General features: G+C 38.7%; 1 protein-coding gene across 1 annotated transcript in view; it reads left to right on the top strand.

Annotated features, from left to right (window-relative positions):
* Nucleotides 1-23,184, top strand: part of LOC134530166 (dnaJ homolog subfamily C member 13) — a 72,785-nt gene that overhangs the window by 9,459 nt on the left and 40,142 nt on the right. Inside the window, exons 7-21 of the mRNA XM_063364798.1 lie at nucleotides 2,070-2,196; nucleotides 2,279-2,401; nucleotides 3,495-3,667; nucleotides 4,578-4,785; nucleotides 5,634-5,789; nucleotides 6,719-6,973; nucleotides 9,566-9,748; nucleotides 10,293-10,472; nucleotides 14,082-14,290; nucleotides 16,413-16,572; nucleotides 17,801-17,946; nucleotides 20,013-20,133; nucleotides 20,474-20,676; nucleotides 21,237-21,522; nucleotides 23,028-23,176. Coding sequence (XP_063220868.1) covers nucleotides 2,070-2,196; nucleotides 2,279-2,401; nucleotides 3,495-3,667; nucleotides 4,578-4,785; nucleotides 5,634-5,789; nucleotides 6,719-6,973; nucleotides 9,566-9,748; nucleotides 10,293-10,472; nucleotides 14,082-14,290; nucleotides 16,413-16,572; nucleotides 17,801-17,946; nucleotides 20,013-20,133; nucleotides 20,474-20,676; nucleotides 21,237-21,522; nucleotides 23,028-23,176 — 2,679 coding nt within the window. The remainder of the gene's footprint in view (nucleotides 1-2,069; nucleotides 2,197-2,278; nucleotides 2,402-3,494; nucleotides 3,668-4,577; nucleotides 4,786-5,633; nucleotides 5,790-6,718; nucleotides 6,974-9,565; nucleotides 9,749-10,292; nucleotides 10,473-14,081; nucleotides 14,291-16,412; nucleotides 16,573-17,800; nucleotides 17,947-20,012; nucleotides 20,134-20,473; nucleotides 20,677-21,236; nucleotides 21,523-23,027; nucleotides 23,177-23,184) is intronic.

Genomic DNA, 23,184 nt, shown 5'->3' with positions numbered 1-23,184 from the left:
AAATGTTACGTGTGTAGACAACTCAGTGACTTCAGTGGAAGAAATCAAGCCAGAAAAAATTACAGCACAGATGAACATAGTTGTCTGACAACAAGTCTGTTGCAACCAGAACAGTAAATATAGAAAAACAACAACTCCGGGCAAAACAGTGCCAGACAAACCCAATGATAAAAAGCACACTACATATGGACAAAATGATACCAACAGATTACGTAGATTATCACAGTAGGCTCACATTAAACCAAGTAATTATAACCATACCTGGCACTCCAATAAAATTAAACCTTCCATGCCTGTATTCAGTACTTGAAAAAAATTTCTTCACGCAATTAAAACTAATTTCTAGGCCGAAATGCAAAGTGTTAACAAACCGAATGCAAGGTTGGTTCAGAATCATTTTCCATTGTCCAAATGTTGTACAAGTATATAAAATTTTATCTTTAACTAGGGAATCTATTGCTTTACTAACCCAACAGAGGTCGATATTAGTAAAGCATAGGTCCAATAGTTGTCTGGAAGGCTGGGTGTAATTAAACTGCTTGACTGATGTATTAATTATGATTTTTTTTTTCACTGAACTAACATAGATAAGAATTAATTAAACACACAGGCTACGGAACGTGCACAAACACGTCCACCTGCTTTGAACACACGGCGGCTTCTTTCAAATTCTACGTCACATAATTGGAATTAAAGCAGTTCTATAAATACAAACAAAGCCATTACGTTTCAGTAATTAATCTAAGATATGAAAATACATGTATTGCTTTCATGTCAGCTCAAAGATAAATGTATCACATTACATTATACATACTTTGTAGTGTTCTCCGCACAATACTCTGGAGACTGTAGTGTAATGTGACCACAAATATACAAAAGGGAAAGAAAATAATGAAATAAAAGGGTTAAATATTGATGATTAAATTGTGTGTGTAAAATAAAATAACATTAGTATCATAGTTCCCAAAGTGAAGACATCAATGTACATGGGCGCCAAATACACAAGAATGCCGATGTACTGAAAATTACGCAACCAAATTTTGCTGAAAAGACTTTTAATAAGTTTGTTGGTTTTTCTCTTACAAAATATTTACAAAAAAAAATATTATTACTGATTACTGAAATAATTAAGCAAATAGTGAAACTTTGAAATGACAATTAATTATGCTCACCCCAGTTTGCTATCTTGCTTTGACTAAATAACAGTGGTTGATATGGACATGATGAACTGAGCTCTAAAATGGTATAATGTTTTGAAATATGTATATACATATTGTGTTCTCACATCTAATGAAGACCTCCGAGGGCATCGACTTGAAGATGTTAGTTTTGCGAAAAGTTTTTTTTTTGGAAAATTTTTTAATGTTTACTTTACAGACACATTAAATTTTATCTTTTTTACACAGTACATAAAATGTAGATTTATATCTTTATTTTCTATTTCTTTAGTTAACAGTTTCTATAATTCCCCTTCTCTACAGTTCTGTACCGGCTTTTTATTTTCAAAGTAGCTTGCTGAGGCATGTTGATTGTTGACTCTACACTGTTCTGATTTCCCACTGTAACTCACAATGTGTCCTTGGGCACGCTGGTCTTTGTTAGCAATCAAAAGTTGAGTATGAGCCATGACCAAAGTAACTGGTTTGAACAGTACTTACCAATCTGCAGAAAATAAATTTGTATAATGTATACAAACCTGTCGTACATTTAATATTAACACAATAGGCAGCTGTATTGTTTCACAGCCAATTTTAGTTACATAGTACTTGATAACAATAAATTGTCTATTATGTTCTGCATGCAAAAATTTACATGGAATAAAAAAAAAACTTGAACCAACTTGACTAGTTAAATTATTGCTTGAATTAATTTTGACTCCCAAGTGTAAATTCAGAGATTTGACTTCAAGAAACCTCTATTTGCTTGTCTCTAAGATGAACTTGATACAGTTAAATTGTAGTTGTAATGACATACCAAGGTTGAAAAGAATTTATTTAGCCTATTTGGCCATACCTTCTTGGTAGTTAGTAGTTGCCATGTGACATTTGACAAGAGTTGGCTTGTTTCAGAGACTCGCTTCTTGCGTCCTTACTTGATGGTGTAAGGGCGTCGGGAAACAGAGACGTGCATGTCAAAATGACCTTGACACCCCGAGGCAAGAGGCTGGGACCTCTTGGCGTACCACTAGAAGAAGAGGTTTGTTCTTTCGTACTTAGGAAAGTTTTTTTTTTAACAGTTTTTAAGATGTGAACTTCACAGTGGTTGTTCACTTTTACAGACTGAATCAAGCCACCTGAAGTTCCTAGTTCAACCGCCTGGCAAAAGATCCTTCGCAGAAATTGTGGAGAGATTCAATGCCAACATTCCTTATAGCGGCCTACTGCATTCCGTCACTCAGGATGTACGTATTGGACTTTCAGCTATGTTTTTGAGTTTTGTCGTTTGTTTAAAAAAAATCAGGCAAGTTATGAAATTACTTTTTTCTAGACTGGATATTTAAATAACTTATGAGTAGTGAACCCAAAACAGTTCAAAGGATTATTCTTGCGAAGGAAATAATATACTATAAATTTTAGTTAAGTAACCTTTTTATAATGATACTCAGTGGAGTGTTCTTACATACTCATATGTAGATGTGTGCTTGAAGAATTTTTTTAGGTTATAGATAAAATCAGACGAGATGAATATCCTCTAGAATTGGGGAAAGACTGAGAATCCAACCAAATTTATATAAAGTTAAAAGCTGACACAAAATTAATGTAGTTTAGACTCAATAGCTAACTCTTCAGAAACGACAGCTTTGAAATGTTAATTTATTGATACGTACTACAGTAGTGTCTTGTTTATCCAACCTTTACTTATTCCATACATTTGTGCCATTACTTCCCAGCAAAGGAAGGCTGTAAGAAACCTACGGAAATGATGGCACACGTGCGTATCACACACAACATGATCTTCAACGGTGTGCTGCCACCACTTCAGACATAGGCCCAGTGCACTTGGGCATACCTGGACGATGACTGAAATGCCGAAATTCATCTTGTACTGTATCCAAGGCTTGAAGTACCCTCAACTTGTCTCTCAATTGGATCTGATCAGAACCTATCTCACATCCTGTTGAAAGACTTTATAGTAGTGGGCACTGAGTTATTATTACTATTTTATCCCACTGTTGAGGCTGCAATTGAACCGAATATACTTTGTACCAGGAAGCCTATCTGGCTTTCCTATGTGGGGAGAAGGGGGGATCTCAGACAGAAAGCATTTGACTGTACCTTTAGTTGTTTCAAGAAGGGTCAGTATTCTGCCCCTTTTACCCAGTAAGGAGTTCATAAATAGCAAATTTGTGAAATTTTTCATGGCATATGGGCAGTTTCAGATCAGTGTATTTTGTGTTGCTTGGAGTAAAATGAGCATCTGGTGTTCTGGTATGTGCTATCTTCATGATCATGGCTTTGTCGTGCTATATGTAAGCTGCGTGCGGGTTCGGGCAGGGCCTATTTGCAGAGAACAAAGAGAAGCTAATAACTGGAGCCTTGCAGTCGCTGGTTCAGAAGGAGGGAGATCAGAACTCTATCAAGCTCCCAGAGCTGGAGGGGCAGTTCCACGCTCTTCGACGCCTCGTTGCTTCAAAAGTTGGCTTTGCTGCGTTCACGTCCATGCCTGGGTACATTTTACAGTCCTTACGTAAATATATATATACAATACCATAGATTAGACTCGGACAATATAGATGTGGGCCCAGGGTGGACAACCATTTAATGCTGAGAGCAATGTTAAACAATTCAGAAATCTAGCTGCCCAGTTTGTATCTTGTGTGGTCTTTTTAATATCAGCAACCTTTCCCTTCTCTTTCAGATTTATGCCATTTTGGTTTGAGATAGATTGAGAGGGAACACTTTCTTAACAGCCATCAAATTATCCTTCTGATATTGAAATGCTCATGAAGACTGTGCATAAACGAGTCCGGCCTTTGTGAACTGAGCCAATATTCTTTGTGTTGATACTGTAGTTTAATACAAACTGTAAGAAAATTGGCACGAACATGTTATTTGGGTGGATGTAAATTAGTGATGGTTCAAATCCTAATTTTCTCTAATTTGAACCTCAAATAGTAATTCATATACACCCTTTGGATCCGTATCTAGTGATCAAGGGCCAAAAATATTAACTATGGTGTTGAAATATTTGTCCCTTTAAATGGTTGTTTCACAAACTGTGTTCCCAAAATCTATTACACATAGTAAATTTATTTTTATAATTACATACATGTAAAAATATCTTTTATAATGGTATCAGGATACGTAAAAAAAAACTTGATCTAGTTAACTTCAGAGCTTACTTACCATTGTTGAATTTTTTAATTTACTTTATTTCCTTTAATATTTTTCCTCGAAAATCAGATCCTTCGAATACTAAGTATTTGAGTATTTGATTGGCCCATGCTTAATGTGAATTGATATCGTTGGCTCCTGTGAGAGTGGTTGGGCCACGCGTTGCCCCTGCCCCTCCACTATCATGGACCATTTAGAAGATGGCTCGTTGGCGGTGGCAGCTGCAGCGTGTGTGCGTGGCAGGTTCCGGGAGAGCGTAGGCGTGAAGGTGGTGAAGGCCCTGAAGCGGGAGGACGACGGCGTGACGCACGCCGCCATAGACATGGTGTGCGCGCTCATGCACCCCATGCATGACAACTACGACCTGCGGCAGGAGCAGCTCAACAAGTCCTCGCTGCTGTCCTCCAACAAGTTCCTCGGCAGCCTGCTGGAGATGTGGGTCAAGCACGTCGTGAGTTCCGCCACATCGCCGCTTTAACTCTTAACCTGAGCTGTGCCGGAGCCGATTTGGCCGATATCGATTTAGTGAATTAATAAAAATATTCTTAAAAAAATGTGTTTTCTCCCGTATCGGTTCGGAATCTGTGAATTGGCGACGGTTGTATTGGCGTATCTGCATATCGGCATAATTTTGTAAATCGGTACAGCCTTACTTTTTTAACTTACACGTATGTTAGAAATTATATTTTTGTACTATGATTTTTAAGTGATTTTTTTTTTTTTAAATACAATTATTAAATTGGGTTTTTCCTGTCAGAATAGCATAGCAGTCATGGAAGTAATACTTCTGTTGTTTTAAGTTGATTAAGATGGAGCAAATATATAATTGCATAGTGTATTGCAGTACACATTTATAAATTACAGAAGATAACAGTTTTAGGAGACTGTTTTTTTTGTGAAAGATTTCTGTTAATATTTATATTTTTAGTAAACAATCATATAAGTCAAATACTGAGACAATTTTGCTGAAAGCTGCTATGTTAAGTGTGTTTTGATCCTTCAGGAGAACACGTAAATGTGAATGTCTAAAAGCATTTTTTTAGATTCTGTTTGCTAGCCTTGAGATGTTGAAATAGACAAAAACTAAATATTAACAAACTTAAGGTTTTCAAATTGTATTCTGTGGATTCTGAAATTACATGTGTAACATATATTCAAAACTACATTTTTAAAAATATGATTGGTAACCAAGTATGTATTAGGTAAGTGCATTTATTTCAATATTTAAGTGCTGTTTGCTGTGTCTATCCAAGTTATTTAAACCTTTCAGCTATCAGTATATACTATTTGCTTTTCTAGAGCCATGGAACTGGTGCCCTGGTAGTATCGGCCATGTTGGACTTCCTGACGTTTGCGCTTTGCGTGCCATACAGCGAGACAACGGATGGAAAACACTTCGACAACCTGCTGGAAATGGTGGCTGACCGCGGCCGCTACATTTTTCGACTTTTCCAGGTTTTACTTCCTACTTGTTTTCGTTGTAAGGAACTGAAAATTAGGGATTGGCCGAGACTGAAAACTCGAGCCGAGTTGAGCTAGTAGCTAAAGATAGACTTGACTCTAAAGTCAAGTTCTTTATACTCGACAAGACAAAACTCTACAATCTTTTTTTAATTTTTTTTTTTTAAATTTTTGTTTCTGTGATGCCATACTTTATGTGCAAGTCTTTCGCATGGCATTGCAACACATTTGCACATACCGGGGATCAGTCATTGAGCCATTAGGAAGATGGTAAAACAAAATAAAATAACATATGTTAGCAGCATGGTCTGTTCTTGTACGCTGCAGAATTTAAAATCAATGCAGTTAAAACTGATCTCTACTCTTCACCTTTCCTTTGTTCACATAATTGCTGGTTATCAAGTTCCAGGCACTAAACCCTTTTATCCTTTGACCATTTTGTCCTTATATCCTCCCTCCGCAGTCATTACGGCTGTCCTTTTATACACACACATATTTTTATTTTTATTGCACGTTGATAAGCAAGGTTGTGTTATTTCCATGTCCATGCCCAAGTCCAAGTGGCCTCAAGTCTTGCATGAAGGTACAAAATTTTATTTTCCAATTTTCTCAGCTGGCAAGCAGACCTAATCTTACATGTTGGAAATTACAGTATAAATTCTCTTAGGAGACGAACAAGCTATATATATGTATATTGATAAAAAAAATTTAATTCCTTTGGTTTTTTTTTATTGTTTGCGTTATTTTTTTTTTGTATTTTTGACTTGTGCTATATCGGGAACTGAAAAACAATCTGTCTAAATTCAAATGGTCATGTAAGAAAAGTCACTCATATTTAAATGTATTGTTTAGTGATTGAGGTAAATATTGTTTAATGTAAGTGGCATGATAAGTGACGTGGGGCTGTGTGGGGACTGCGGCAGCACCCGTCGCTGGCGGTGGTGAAGGGGGCGGGCCTGGTGATGCGGGCGGTGATCGAGGAGGGGGAGGCGGAGGTGGCCGCCCGCATGCAGGACCTGGCGCTGGCGGAGGGGGCCCTGCCCCGGCACCTGCTCACGTCGCTCTTCACCCAGGGCTCCGACGGCCGCCTGCTCACCCACCGGCAGCTGTCCCGCCACCTGGTGGGGCTGTGGGTCACCGGCCACCCCACCACCATGGGCCTGCTCAAGAGGATCATGGTAACTCCCGCCCCCAATCCTATCTTAGTGTTGCATTCGTTTAGAGAGATTAATTTAGTGTCATCGAATGCAACCAGTCATTTACACAGAACGGCCGAAAAGTATAATTGCGGAGTTCTTGAAGTTCTGTGATATCTGAGCTCTTGGATTTTTGTAATAGGATAATAAAAATTGTTCCAAGTAAACTCACAGTCCTTTCTTAGTTGAGTCAGTCGAATATTCCTATTACCATTATTAGGACAGCTCATAATGATGTCATATTTTATATTAATTTATCAAATGTAGATCAAATAATAGTAAGTTTATGGTTGTCTATATTTTGCAGATACTTATTAACTGATTATTTACTAATAGATCAATATTGAACAATCTAAATAAATGTACCATATTTACCCACGTATGGGTCACACATTTTATACAGATTTTTAATTTTAAAAATGTAATTTGATCCTTATGAGAGTTTTTAACTTTAAAAAAAAATTTAATTGGAGTGCTTCATTGATGTGTGTAAATAACCCTCCTGTGTTGGTTTTTAATACCGTATTTGCTCTCGTAAAGGCCCTGCTGCGTATACGCCCCCCCTCCCTCCTTGTTTTGTAAACATTTTTGAGAAAAAATTTAAAAACGTGTTTTTCTGGGTTTATCTGAAGGCAGGGCAGCTTGGCATGCATCAAACAGCAAGCCATATATTGTGAGCGGCGGGAGGTGATTTTGTAAGTGGCAGTGATACAGAGGACTGGTATTATAGTTTGTCTGCTCTCAGTAGGACTGTCGTGAGGCGTGACAGCCGTACGCAGTTAGTCGTATCTGAAACGAGATAAAGATAAAGAAAGCTGGACTCGTGGGCTTGTGTTGATGTGCAGTGTTGTCGGAGTAGAAGAGGGGAGGAAGAGGGGAAGTGAAGGAGGAAGGGAAGTGGTGTCTGGTTGGCTGGCTAGCTGGCAGGAGGGAGGTTAAGCCACGCCTCTGCCTCTCTCCCCCCTGCGGACTCGCTGCCTCTCTCTCCCTCCTGCCGCGTCGCTGCCTCCCCCAACCACCTCATTAGAACAAAGACGCACAACTTGCCAGTCGTTCCGCTGTTTCATTTAATCAAAATTTAATTGGCGTTTAAATAAGTTGTGGCGGTATTCATTTTGCTTTTATTAAATGTTAGTTTTTCATACCTGAAAAAAAGAAAAATCTATTTGTTTCTCCAAATTCGCGTATAGGCCCCCTCCCCTTTTTTGGAGTCGAAATTTTGGGGAAAAAAGGGGGGCCTTTACCCGAGTAAATACGGTATATACAAAATTATGAGTAATTAAATATTGTTTGTTTAAAGTATCGTGAGCAGTGCGTGAAAAGAACCATGAATGGCACCGTTGTGCTACATCCCTATGTCTACCTGCTGTCTGCCTAGCGCTGCCGGCCGGACTTGCTGGGCTGGCTTTTGGCCGGAGGAGGGGGATCTAAAAATAAACCAGAGTGGCCATTTAGTGGTGTTGGTGGTTCTCCCTCCCACCCACTCTCTATGTTGTAAATATCCATGAACTGGCACTGTTCACAATCTCCACATGTCTATTTTGACAAGTTTTTAAGATGTAACTGTGACCCAACATTGTTTTTTGGGTGAGAATTCTCAGCTTTCAAATGCAGCATTCCATGACAAAACTGTAGCCATCGTTGGTGCTTTGAAAGCCTCACTTCAAAGCCCAGCTGTTTACATTCCTCCACCACCCACCTCCCTCTTTTTCTGGCATGATTTTCTCTCTGCCTGTAAGGTGCTAGTTTTTATAAAAGGAACTGACAAGGAATGGTAGCTTGCTGTCTTTATTTTTTCTATTCGGGGGGGGGGGGGGGAAATAGAGAGAGAGAGAGAGAGAGAGAGGACTGGTAAAAAAAAATACATTAGTTGAGAAGGAATACACGGGTGTAAAAAATAGTAATCTCATTTATCTGTTTGTTTGTAGTTTGTAAAATGGGTTTTAAAGTTGGGGGGAGAAGTGAACGCAAGAATGTCACCGCCTCACTCCTACAGTAATATGTCTCACAGAAAGCAGACAAAAAGAGAACCAAGGGTTAACCCCAAACCCCAGTGCGGTGTTTCTTACTCACCAATAAGCTTGGAACAAAGACGATGTGATCCATAGCAGGGGTGACTCTTCTGCGGGTAAATATGGTACATTAGAATTCTTTTACACCTGTACCTTATTTTAATGGTTTCATATGCTTTATTTTTTTGGGAGTGTCTTGTGTCTGGTTTTGTAACACTTTTTTTTAAATACTGTGGCTGTTTTTCTGAGAGGCTACATTGTGTATTCTCTGTAAGTGGTAGTGTGTAAAAAGTATTCTGTGTTTTTTAGTGACCATATATGTCAAATTTATGAGTGTATAGGTTTGGGATTTATTGAGGTTTTTTTTTTTTAAATTTTGTTTTTGGTGAGCATGTAATTTTTGTTAATGGATGGTAAATGTTTTGTGAATTTATGTGAGGTATATTTTTAGAATATATACAGTATTTATATTTTCCATGGTACGATAGGTGTGTTGGGTGGTGAATGTCACTTCACACAGCGTTTGTTCCCGGGAGTTGGTGGACCGTGAACTGTGCCGTAGCCGTCGGGCCTGCTGGTGTGCCTGGACTCGGAGGAGAAGGTGCCGAGCTCGGCCGTGGAGCAGGAGATGCTGAACACCCGGGACAACCTGAAGATCGCCCAGGACCACGCCAGCAAGAACCGCAAGGGGCCGCAGTGGATAGCCATCGAGAGGCAGCTGCGCGTCGTGGAGAAACATGTTGAGGTTAGGACAGCTGCTGTAGTGAGCACCACTGACAACACTGACAACACTGTAAGAGCTCTCCTGTAGTCAGTGACGTAGCTAAGGTGACTGGCGCCCCTGGCCAGACTTGAAAATGAAAATGGCACCCCCTCTTGGATTCAAACAGAAGGGGGGAGGGGGGGGGGGACCGTTCTGTAACCGCGAAACCGTCGCGGCAGTGTTCCCCTCCCTCCCCCCCCCCCCCCCCATCGCTGCTCTGGCCATCCCTGCCCACCCGCCTGCTATGCCACTGCCTGTAGTGAAGCCATTCTGTTGTATTAAAATGTAAACTACTAGAACGTCGTACTCAGCTTTTCCCTCTATTATAGTTGGTGTAATTAATACAGAATCCAGCCCAACATGATCCCGACGCTATCCCACCTAATACCCTCTCCTTCCCCACCTAATACCCTCTCCTTCCCCATCCCATACCTTCCATGGTTAAATCTTGTGGTTTCGGGAAACAGGTGGCACCCATCTAGTGAAACACACAACAGTACGTAACATGTTTCCCTGGCTCCCCCAGCATGCACTGCAGCACTGGGGCGCGAGGATGGGGCTGGAGCAACGCAACGACAAGCAGCGGGAGAGGCCTATCGTCTTGCGCAAGAGACGAGAGAGAATAAAGAGTGAGGCCAACTGGCCGCTGTTCTACTACAAGTTCAACTGCGACCACACGGAACCGAATCTCATCTGGAACCACAAGGCAAGTTTGCACAGTTTTCGTACAAAAAAAACTTAACTTGGAACAGAATTTTACGTCTTTCCTGTACTGAATATATATTTTTTTAATATTGATATACAAAGTCTTCAGCCATGTTACCATATTTATCCCATGTATGATTGACAGAAAGTTTGCCCAACATTAAAATATACATTAACGTAAAACGTTTATTATTTTGCTGTAATAAGAAATTTTTTTTAAATATTATAATAAAGCAAAATTCATTTAAGATGTTCTTATTAAGCAGATGTTTTTCTCTGGTTTAATGTGTTAATGCTGCTTTTTTTTTTTTTTTTTTTTTAATTACATTGAGACTGTGAATACTGTACATATCAAAAATAATTTTCAATTTAAATGCTTTTTTTTTCTTTCCACGACAATACAAGTTATTTACTATTTAAAGCCAGAAAGGGCAATGATGAAATAACATTTTCCTATGTTTCCTCAGTAAGTAGCACAGCATTGATACCTATTGTTCTTTGGAAACAAGGAAACAGTAGTGTGTGTTAGACAGGTGTTGACCCTGGTCGCTAGTGCGAACCAGCCTGTTACTATTTAATTTTCAAAGAGTATAAGTTTTAGTTACAATTATTGGTTTAATTTTGTTTTTAACTTTTAATAAGTTAGATTTTAATTTTTTTAAATTGGTGAACTGAATTGAGCTTGTACTAATTTGTAATGTTTATACTACGTATATTTGTTTTTAGCTAGTAAGAAATTTCATTAAAAACAGATTTTAATTCAAGCGATACTTAAAATTTAGGCAGGGCAACTTTCTTTTCTTCGTATTTACTTTTATATTTACGTAGGAGTGGTTTGACTGAGTGCCGCGGGAGGCGTGGCTGGTGCGGTGAGTGATGTCAGGAGTACTCAGCTGATCGTGTGGAGCGTAGAGATACTGAGTATGGTCTAGTCGGGCGCGAAACTAAAAAAGATGTGGGAGTAAAGTTTTACGGGCTACAAGTGTGTACTGCACCATGGTGATCAGGGCCCGTGTTTCGTGTGCGGGATAGCACACGAAATTGTGTGTGCGTGCTTTGGTGGAACACCATTTGAACGAGACACCAAGTACGTAGGTACGTCAACCTGGTAGCATTAGCTCTGCCGAAGAGTTTGGACAACCACTTTGTTTTCATCGTAGTTTTGAGCTACAGTAAAACCTTTTGGTTGCGACCCCATTTATTGCGACCACCTCTCTATTACAACCCGATTTCGAGGAACCGTGAAAAAATTGCCGAAAATCCGAAGAAAATCAGACAGAAAATAAGTTTCTTGTGGTGAGTAGCATGTTACTGCGTTTCTCTTGCCGAGTGCGGTACAGCCGTAGGCAGCGCATGTCTAAAAATAGATACCACTTCCTGTCGACCGCTGTCAGCGCTTAACAACCCTCATTCCACGTACTTTTGCCGGCAGGGTGCAGATAAAGGTTTTTGTGGCAACGTGTTTAAGTTTAGCTTTTTGCGAGTGTCTAGTGTGGTACGCAGTTAAGGCAAAGCTACCTGCTGGATTTCTCTTGATTTTGATTACTATCGGTTGACAATACACAGCGACCGACTGGATGCACGCCCGTCTTGACTTGTTTTAACTGCCGCAGCGATGTTTATTTTGACAGCTCAAGCAATTATCTCTTCCCGTGGGTTGACAGAAAAAGGTCGCTTCACCCAGCATAAAAAAAAGGCTACGCCACTTATTCCCCAAGCAGGAAAATCACTGGCTGCCGTCTGTCTCCCCCGCATTTATCTTTCTTCTAACATTCCACGTCTCGCCTCTCGCGCGAGCAATAACGAAGCGACCACGCATCGGGCTGTTTTATGCTTTGTTTGGTGACAGCAGCTTGATTTTATTCGGTATATTCCTTTTCATAGGACCATTGCTATTAAAATACATTTATTTGAAAGCTTGTAAATTCCTTGCCAGAGATGACTGAACTCGAACTTGGTGTGAAAAGTGACATATTTTGACCCCTCCCTCACCGCTTTAGTACACCATTCCTAATAGCCCAATTTTACGGGAGAAGGGAGGGTGAAATGAGCATTTTCTCACTGAAGGTTTTTCAAAGGAGAGCGAAGTTGGGGTGTTATAAGGGAGGACACTAGATATTTGTGTGTCTGGGAGGGATGAGCTAGCCTTGAAGAATGTTAACGAGGGGAGGGAGGGGTGAGCTTATGCGTCATGAAGCCGCTGCCGCCAGCCAGACGGGCGAGCTTCGTGTGCGCCCACTCGCGTTGCAGAACCTACAGCTGCCATATTTTTAAAGGAAATGTCCCATTATTTTTTTGTTATATTATTGGAAGTATTAAAGCCGGCACAAGAATACACTGTGTGTTAAAATTAACAGATTTTAATGATCTTTCATTTGGTTTTTTTCTTTTTTTCTTTTCTGATTTTCACATTTTGGTCAAAATGTCCAATTTTTTTGATGGTTCCCGAGAATGTATTCGTTAAATCACTGCTTCGTTAAATCCGGGGCTCGTGACATCGGGGTTCTAGTGTAGGGTTCTACGGCAAGCAGAAAACGTACATGTAAACTAACCAGTAAAAATAAACTGTCTTTTGACATATTTTCTTTAGAGGTGGCCTGTAGGGCGAGGGACTTGTCATGAAGGTTGAAGTGGGTTTAAAGCAAAGCCGTCTAGCATTGTGAGTGACAGCATCCTGCCATTTGTACGACCGGAGGGGGGGGGGGGGGGGTTTGAAATGAACTGAAAATCTCGTAAAACATCTATTACGACCCCCATTACGACCCTATTCCTGGGAACCGTGAGAGGTCGTTTCAGAGAGGTTTGACTGTATTTCACCACGTCAGAAAATACTTTTTCATTACTTGATGTACTTTCGCCCACCTATGTCTAAATTAACCTTGCATGTGGCCTATTACTTTGTGAAGGACATGTTTGTGGAAACTGGAATTAGTCAATTTTGCAAACACGCTAATTTTTAAAACTATTGTATCTGCTTGTGGAACCCCTCCAAATTGAAGTAAACTAATAATTTTTCGGACATGTAGATAGACATTCGGTTTACCAGTAGAAGAGAGAATATCTTAAAGTTGGACTGTTTGCCCGGAACTTTTTTAAAATTAACTTTTACTTAACTTGTTTTTTAGTATATTTTACGTAGCATTTCGTTTAGCAGCATGAGTGAATTGTTGTATTAAGCTTTTTACAAAAATTTTAGCATTAGTGTTCGTTTGAAAAAAATTATTACGTCTTTTAATGGATGTCCACATTTTTAGTGTACCAGTGAGTTTAATTGGATGTTTATATCGTAATAGTTTCCCATATTATTAAGCTATTTCATTACCGAATATTTTAATATAATAATATTACTCTTTTAATGACTTTGTCAACATTTATTTGAGTTTTTTAACACCTGTAGGTTTTTGGACATGCTTTTTATGGGAGAGCAAGGCTATAATTACGTGTCGGTTTCCAATTGATCTAGTAAAGCTAAATTTAGTTTCAACCGTCTCAAGACACGAAGCTGCTGCCCCCAGCGGGGTGTGTCTGGATTGTGGTTACCCACCGGTGGAGCGAGTAGTCCCCGCCCAGGGTTGCCTCACGTGGGGACGCACTGTGTTTGCCGCGACAGACGCGCGAGGAGCTGCGAGACGCCCTGGAGAACGAGATCCGGGCCTTCAGCTCGGACCGCGACCTGGCGGGGAACGCCCTGATCGCGTGGAACCACCACGAGTTCGAGGTGCAGTACCAGTGCCTGGCCGACGAGGTGAAGATCGGGGAGTACTACCTGCGGATACTGCTGGAGCGGGAGAGCAGCCTGGACTCCCCCATCCGGCGCTCGTGAGTCTCGTCACTTGCTGCAGGAGTGTTGACGAGGTGGAATTATTCTGCTACACTTCAGAGATTGTGGTTTGCATGCGGCGGCGCACAGGCACATGGTAATATTAAATGATTTAAATGGCGTCAAATGTCACTTAAGCATCACCATCATTATAACCAAATTAATGAATGTTGAACCTTATGTAATACTAAATTACAATAACTATTAATATTGTGAGTGTTTTTTTGGATCAACCTTTAAATAGGTAGTAAGAACCTAATGCGATTTTTAAGAAAAGCTATCAGACAGATTTGTTTACATGCTTTTTAAGGATCAATAGCAAACAACACCCACTTCCTCTTAATATGCCATTTTGGTTGATAATAGAACATAGCATTTTGTGCATTAGTAATATCACTGCTCTCATTTTTAGTTATTGACATACAGTATACAATTGTAAACTGTAATTTCTCAATTTTTCAAGACGTCAAGACTGTATTTTGTTTGATATGAATTAATGAAACATTTCATTTATTGAGTGGCATAGTAGAGACAAGTTTTTATGGTTTAATTTTTTGTAATTTGGTTTTTAAAAAACACTTTTTTATATATATAAAAAAAACTGTGTGTGTTTATAACAAACATGCCACAATGACCATCTCGGGTGACTCCTGTACCAGGAAACTCCCCAAGGACTCAGGACTGGTGGGACCCCGTCCCGGTCATTAACCTAAATGTTTTCGTTTCATTGTCTGTCTAGTTTTCTGTAAAGGAAAAATGAAATTGTTTTTAGTATGTAATTTAAATTTGATTAAATGAAGTTTTCATGATTTTGTATTTAAAAAAACTCTAAAAGATTATCTGTGTTGCATAATATAATTAGGCAATTTAGGAAAAAAGGTTGCTTCATAGCTCAAATGAAGCAAGTAAACGTTTGCCCCTTTGTACGCAAGCTCGCATACACAGGGTGGATAAATTAAGTAGCATAATAAATTCCTCCTGATTTTTTACACTTTAATTTAAAAAATATATATTAATATAATCCATGACATTTCTACAGGAAAAAAAGATAAAAAAAAAAATATTTTTAATAATTTTCGGTTACAGCTAAAAGCTTCTCAGTGTACATTCTATTTAAACCTCCTATGGTTTTACTGGTTTTAAGGAACAAATGAAAATGAATAGTGGTCAACTGCTTAGTTCTACAGCAGTTATTTGCTTCACATATTCTAGTGTGTATCTGTCTCTAAAGTTTTACCACTTACAAACTGAACCTTAAAATTTTTACATTTGAATGAAAACTAACAATTTTTTTTGTTTTAAAATTTAGATTTTTACTTCTGACAATGTGAACTCAGAACACACCTAACTACCCAGAAACCCTAATATATAAGTTTTTAATGTTACGAAGGACATTTCAGGTAATACCTTGCTTCTATGAAATTTGTTCACACTGTTTATCAAACAATTTTTCTCTCTCTCTCTCTCTCTCTCTCTCTCTCTCTCTCTCTCTCTCTCTCTCTCTCTCTCTCTCTCTCTCTCTCTCCCCCCCCCCCCCCCCCTCTTCATAATTATCATCCAGGCAAACTTTTGGCTAAAATATGTAAGGACATTCATTGAATTTTGTAAATTATAAAGATACTACCTAAACTTGTCTCAATGCTGCTTAATTTCATTTTTTTAAATTCCTATTTTGGTGCTGTTCGGTGTACTTGCCTGTATTTCTGTGTTATGTGTTGCACATTGTTGTTTTGATTTTATGGAATTTACCATCATTGATGGTATGTAACATAAATTTGTATTTTGATCTAATGAAGCTAGTTCACTATTCATTGTCCTTTCAGATAGTATTAACTTGAAACTAGAAAATGTTTTAGATTATAATGTCTTACTAATTTAATAGTCTTGATGTTGGTTAAAATTTTTACCACAAGACTACTCTCATTAGTTGCTATTCTTAAATAAGAGCTTTCAAATAGTTAGAAATAGCAGACAATTTTTTTAGTCCATTTCTTATTTAACTTAATGCATCCAGACAGTGCCTTTGCTATCACTCTAAAAAAATTCTATTTTAGTTCAGAGAAAATTATTTTAATTTTCAGTGATTGAATGTTAGTATTATTTCGCAATCTTTGTTTGCAGATATGAGTTCTTCAACGACCTGTATCATCGTTTCCTGCTGACCACGAAGCCAGAGATGAAGTGCATGTGCCTTCAAGCGATGGCGATAGTCTACGGCAAGCACCACGAAGAGATTGGGCCCTTTAGCGACACCAAGTACATCGTCAGCATTTTGGAACGAGTGGGTGCTTCATTGCATTAATATTTTTAGTTTTTGTTACTGTCAAAATAATATTGAATGTATTTATAGTGGTTTTCTTTTTGGATGCATAGTAATACAAGTTAAAAACTGTACGGGGCTGGCACCCAGCCGGAAATTTCAGGAAACCTTGACAGGGTTTGTATGCCTCATTAATATCCTTAAAAATTCCTTAATTTGTTTTCAATTGAATAAGAGCCCTTATAAATAATCTTTATATTTCATTAAGAATCCTTTAAAAAAATCTCCTTAATAAAGACTGATTGCAAGTATTGGATAAATTCGGGCTTTTTAATGTTTCATTTGTTTCTGACTTGTCAGCAAACAACGTTTGTGCATGTGTAGTACAGTTGACAAATTTTGGGCCACGTGATTAGTAATTTTGTATAAAAAAATGTTTTGAACTTATTTTGTGTATTTTTGTATCTCACTGTAAAACTAATAATGTGTATTTTTACTGCACTTCTTTGAACTTATAAAGTAAATGTAATTCGTGATAAAACTAAATGTTAGGGCTGCAAATTACAGAGACTTTTCTTTTAGAGATAATTCTGGAAATAAGGGACTTATCTGTAAGAATTGAATTAACCAACAAAATTAATTTTTGTGTGCACGTACTATTCAACATTGTTATCTTCCTGAGGGGTTTTGTGATATTTGAATAGTTTTCTACCACTTGATTGTGGTGAAGTAAGAGTCCTGAAATTTTATTGCAATATTATCAAAATAATTCCTGCTAATTTCATTTGGAATCAGAAACCATTATTTTTTTTTTTATATATATATATATTTTTTGAGGCATGTCCGTTTCTTTCATTTTAAACCATTATATGCGTTATTTATTTTATTCAAGAACAATTTGGTATTTGTATTCAATTAAAATAAAAAAAAACTGATAACACAGGTCTAGTGTTTAGGAAAAATATTTGATAATTAATTAATCAAAATAAACTGTAGTATTATTGATTTGAATTAAGTGTGTGGAGAACTTGGCTTTATTAGTTCAGAATATTCAGTGAGACTACTTTGAAAACCTTCGGAAAAAACCTGAATCCTGATATTGTCAGAGGGGTGGCTGGCCTTCAGTAGATGAGATTGGTTTTGTTGGTATGGTGCTTTATTTATATGCAGTTGCCTTGGTTTCAGAAGGCATCCCATTACGACACTGAAATGAGAAAGTGTGACCGAGTGGTGTGTCTTGTGTTCCCAGTGCACAGACAGAATGGAGAGAGACCGGCTAGTACAGTTCATCAGCAAGTTGATCCTGCATCGTCGAAATGTGAAAGATATCATGGATGCTAACGGCATCAGGATTCTTGTGGACTTGCTGACTCTTGCACACCTTCATACTTCCAGGTGAGATCTGCTGTAGTTAGATTTTACAGTTTTATTTTCAGGCCAGTTTCATTTTTAAAACAGGAGATTTCAGTGTTATTGGTTTTATTTTTTTATCAAATCTGTTCATTATAAAAGTTTGCATATTACTGAACAAATATGACACTGAAATGTTACATGAATTAAATTTCTCCAAAACAGTGTCATTTTGATTCATACATGATGCACTTTTACAATATAATGATTTGTAATAAGCATGTATAACTATCTTTTAAATATTTCTAGGTTTGAAAACTGTAATGATGACGTAGTGTACAAATCAGTAGCTAGTAACAGTTGTAAGATTAAAAATAAATAAACTTTTTCCAAAAGTTTTTTGCATAAAATGTGGTACAAAATTAATGCTAAAGAATTTTCTTTCATTGAATTTAATATTTAAAAAATTACATATCCATCATTAGAGTTAAGTTTTGATTAAAAATGCTGATTAGCTTCATGATTTTAAAAGTATTTTGGTTCTTTGTGGAGTATTAACTTGAATTTGACATGCTTTTCGGTGTTTTCAGTTTTATAGCAATTCACCATATAATCTTGTCCTTAGCTATTGTACATTCATACTAGGTATTCTGAATGTATTTGTCAGAGGCAAGATTATAATGTTTGCTGGTGCTTCTAGCGTGGTATCAACTGTTATGCGTAAGGCTCTGAATTGGTGTACAGTCTTGCGCATACTATAGTATTTTGAGCAGTAATGATAAAATTATATGGCAAGAAATGAGGATAAATTTTTAATGATGCAAGTCCATTGAGTTCTTTCAAGAATATGTACTTGATGTTTCATGCCAAAAATTATTCAGAAAACACACATTTTAGCCATTTTCAACTCTTCTAAAAAAAAAGGTTTTTACGTAACACAAAATACTAAAACAAAACTACTCATGTGCTCTCAGCGTATTCTAAAATGCTTTTCGTAAACTGAGCATTTTTCAAATTGCGTGCCCAGGTAGGCGCGTCCATTATCTGCTTGTAATGTCAGTGGTATCACGAGCAATTTTGTAACAGCAGTGCAATGTTTTTTTAAAAGTGTAATTTATGTATTTAAAAAACAATTTTTTTGTGCAATATAGTAATGAATTGGCCATGACCACTGCCTGGTCTCTAACTACCGCCGCCCAGAGTAGGAAGCTGTTGACGCACCTCAAGGACTTAACAGTTTTGTATCAACTGATTGTTTAACTCCCGTCGCCGTATTTGACATTTGAACTTTTTTTTTTCTGAAAGGTCTACCCCGGGTATCTGACTGCTTAAAGTAATAATTTAAGTCCTCCGGACCTTTGACACGAACAACTTGACTTGTATCTTAGGTCCAGGTCACAGGGTGTCCTGGCCCACAACTAAACCAGACGATTTGCCGTTAGCATCTTTTGCAGGTTAACAAGTATTAGTTCCAGACACTGTGCAACTGCATGTGTATGCGCGTAAATAAAACGCTCCTACCAGTAAACCATGAGTATCTCTTGTCAACTGACACATGCACCTCTGTGTCTAGACTCAAGATGCATGGAACGCCTAAAGAGCCCACTGACGACCGTCTTTCGGTAAGACAATAGCGTGCCCGGCTGAGAGCGGTTTGACCGATTATAGGGGAATCGAGCCTAGCACTCACACGGGCCAGTCACAACCCAGGGACAGAGTCGCTAGCCAGGTCCATGTGCCCATCCACATGGTGGCACCCCAGTACATGTCCAATCATCAGTACCTAGTTAAATGAACAACGTAAATTCCCTGCAACCCTAGCGTACTACTATTTTACACAGGAACCGTTCCTAATCATCCATTAGTAATTATTTACATTCTTTATAAATGTCAGTTTCACGAGAAAAAAATATGTAGCTTTAATATTAGCTATGATGTATAAATGCTTTAAAATACGTGTACAGTATAATCTTGATCAGAACTTTGAATTACACATGTGAGCTATATAATAATAAATTAAACAAGGTATAGTTGAAGTGAGTGTATGTAATTATGAAACAAGAGTGGAGATACTTTGAACATAAATGTGCAGTCGTTTTGTGGATTAACAGGGCGGTGGTACCGACGCAAAGCAACGTGATAGAGGCTGGTCCCAACATGATTCGGGAAAGCGAGAAGGAGTGGTACTACGGCAACACCGGTGAGAAGAAGGGCCCTGTCAGTTTCAAGGAGGTGAGTGTGGCCTGCGATGGCCGACACTGCACAGCATGGGAAGGAGTTGTTGTGGCTCGCAGGGTTCACATCGGGGATTAGAGTATTCTTGAGGTTTTATTTCATTTGGTTTTTAAAATCAAATTTTTTGTAATTTCTACAGTCTTGATTACATTCCAATTTATTGGTGTGGCAGAAATGTTTAAGAAGCACTAGGTTTTATATGGTTCATTGTTCAGTATTGTGGAATAGCAAAATTCATTTTGAAGTCAAATCAACGAGCTTGGATTGATTGGCGGAGCGGAAGCTTCGCACGGGCCGCGGCTGCGACGGTGTCGAGGCAGGCGGGCAGTGTTGACAGATGCAGGAGCTGTGGGCGGCGGGCGCCCTCACGGTGAAGACCAAGTGCTGGGCGCAAGGCATGGACGGCTGGCGCACGCTGCAGCAGGTGCCGCAGCTCAAGTGGTGCCTCCTGGCGAAGGGCGGCGCCGTTCTCAACGAGACGGAGCTGGCCACGCTCATCCTCAACGTGCTCGTCACCATGTGCCAGTACTTCCCCAGCAGGTAGTCCTCCCGCCACTCCTCCGCTCTCTTCCTTACTGCGACATCAGTCTTCTTGGTTCGATTCAAATTTTTATATGAATATGTACCACATTACTCTCAAATACAAATGAAATGATTGGAATCCCATAAAAACATTTATTTTATCACACCACATCATATCATAACATATACACTTGTAAACACTATCAACCTTAACACCAGCGTTGTGTGATTTTTAGGGACACCAATTTATTCATATCAGTATTCTGTTAGTTTTAATCAATTTTTAACGACCTGATGAACTCTCTTCTCCGTAAAATAAGTTAGCTGATAGCATGGGTGTTCGGAATGGTTCTTTTAATGTCGAAACCTTAGAATAGTAAGGTTTTGATGAAATTTGAGGATTTAAAAAATCTCGCTAAAGCCAAAAGCAATGCAAGTTGTTTTAAAGTGTGGAAACATTTAGAAAATTGATTTAACGATTGAATTCCAGTCTAGAAGGAATTGTGTCAGTGTTGGCGTGGAGTTCCGGCAGTGGAGCACCGATGGGAGCACGTCGCACAGAAACAACGCGTGTGCAGGGACGCGGACGACGCGATAATCCGGCCGCTGCCGCGCGTGAAGAGGCTGCTGTCGGACTCTGTGTGCCTGCCCCACCTGGTGCAGCTGCTGCTGACCTTCGACCCGGTGCTGGTGGAGAAGGTGGCCACCCTGCTGTGCGAGGTGATGCGGGACAACCCCGCCGCCTCCACCCTCTACCTCACCGGCGTGTTCTACTTCATCCTCATGTACAACGGGTCGAACCTGCTGCCCATCGCCCGGTTCCTGCGGCTCTCCCACACCAAGCAGGCGCTGCAGGTCGCCGAGGTACAGTTTCCATCTCGTAGTGCACTACGAGTCTCGACGTTGCTTGTGCAAACAAGGTAACATAACAATGTGAGTTGAAGGGTACATAGCCCAGTTGCAAAAAAAAATAGTATTCTGTAAAACAATATTTTCATGCTAAAATGATGCAGCTGACAGTTATCACTTATATTTAAAGTATTTATAGAGCTTACGTCGTGCCCACCTCTAAAGTCCCTGAACTGTTGGTGCGCATGTAACAAAATTCAAATAAAAATAAATTAATAAGGGTGGGTCGATACTGATTTCTGATCGATTAATCGACCGATTTTGTCGTCTTGCTGATCATCGCGATCAGAATCATGGTCATCAACATTTCACGCCGATCAGCTACAGTATTAACCCGCAGAAGGATTGCCCCTGTGTATGGATTGTGTCCATAGTTTTGGACACAAAAAGCCAGACCTGTGTGGTTCCCCGATTTTTCGGTTCCGGTTTCGGTTACTCTTAAAACCCGCCTATAACTGACTTCATAATTCTTCGGTTTCTGTTCTGGGTGTTTTTTGTTCAGTTCTATTACTTCGCTATCTTTGATTTTAATGGAACGTTCATTCTGTGGGAAACAGACACATTCAAATGTCATCAATGTCACTCGAAGTAATGTCATGCAAAAAAAGTATGTCATAACTGTTACAAATTCTGGGAGGGACAGGAACCGAAAGAAGCAAATTTATTTCCAACAGTTTCTTGGCCATAATTTTTTAGGTTAATTTTTGTCCTCGTTAAAGCAAAATGTATTTAAATAGATTTCCTGAAGTTAAAAGTGGCTGGCTGCTACAAGCAATTTTTCCATGTGATATCTGCTGTAATTTAAACAAAATTTGATTAAATAAATAAACAAACTATCATAGCAGAAACACCATTGTAACCAATATGGTGTCTTTTAGTATCTCTCATATATGAGAGTACTGTTCTTTGCTGGCTGTTCGTACATTTATGGCCAACTACAATATAAAAACAGCACGCAAGTAGAAAATATTGCCTTATAAAACAAAGAATGTTAAAACTGATTATAGAGAACAAAATACATCTAAATTTAAATCATAAGCAAAAAATATAAATGAGTGCCAAAAATGCTGAATCAAGTAACAAGTGTATTTCGTCTTCAGATATTTGATGCCTACATATTTACAGGTTTGAGGTTAGCTTTCAAAATACATAAACAAACAAGTGAAGTTATAAATACATTGCTTTTTAAGATATCTGTTTCATATTCTGTTAAATTATGGTTTGTATCATAAATTATTAAGTATGGGTGTATGATGAAACTGAACACGGAATTATGGACATGATAACGACAGCACCTAGGAACACAGTATGTTTCCTATGACAAAACAGTTGCTATGACAAAAACAGTCAGTGCTAAACTGCAGTGGTGATTTATATCAAAAAAATTGCATTAAGTCAAAATTCCCCATTGCATTTATTATTTAAAGAATGTAACATTTTTGCTGTGCCTACTTCTACAGACTTCGGACATCATGCAGAGAAGTGTACTAGGCCAGTTACTACCAGAGGCAATGGTCAACTATCTGGAAAACCATGGTGCTGATAAATTTGCTCAGATATTTCTGGGCGAGTTTGACACACCGGAAGCCATATGGAATACAGAGATGAGGTCAGTAG

Source organism: Bacillus rossius, chromosome 3 (assembly GCF_032445375.1).
Source record: "Bacillus rossius redtenbacheri isolate Brsri chromosome 3, Brsri_v3, whole genome shotgun sequence".
NCBI classification, from domain to species: Eukaryota; Metazoa; Arthropoda; class Insecta; order Phasmatodea; family Bacillidae; genus Bacillus; species Bacillus rossius.
The sequence above is the reverse complement of the archived record's forward strand: the minus strand, read 5'-3'. Positions and strand labels throughout refer to the sequence as shown.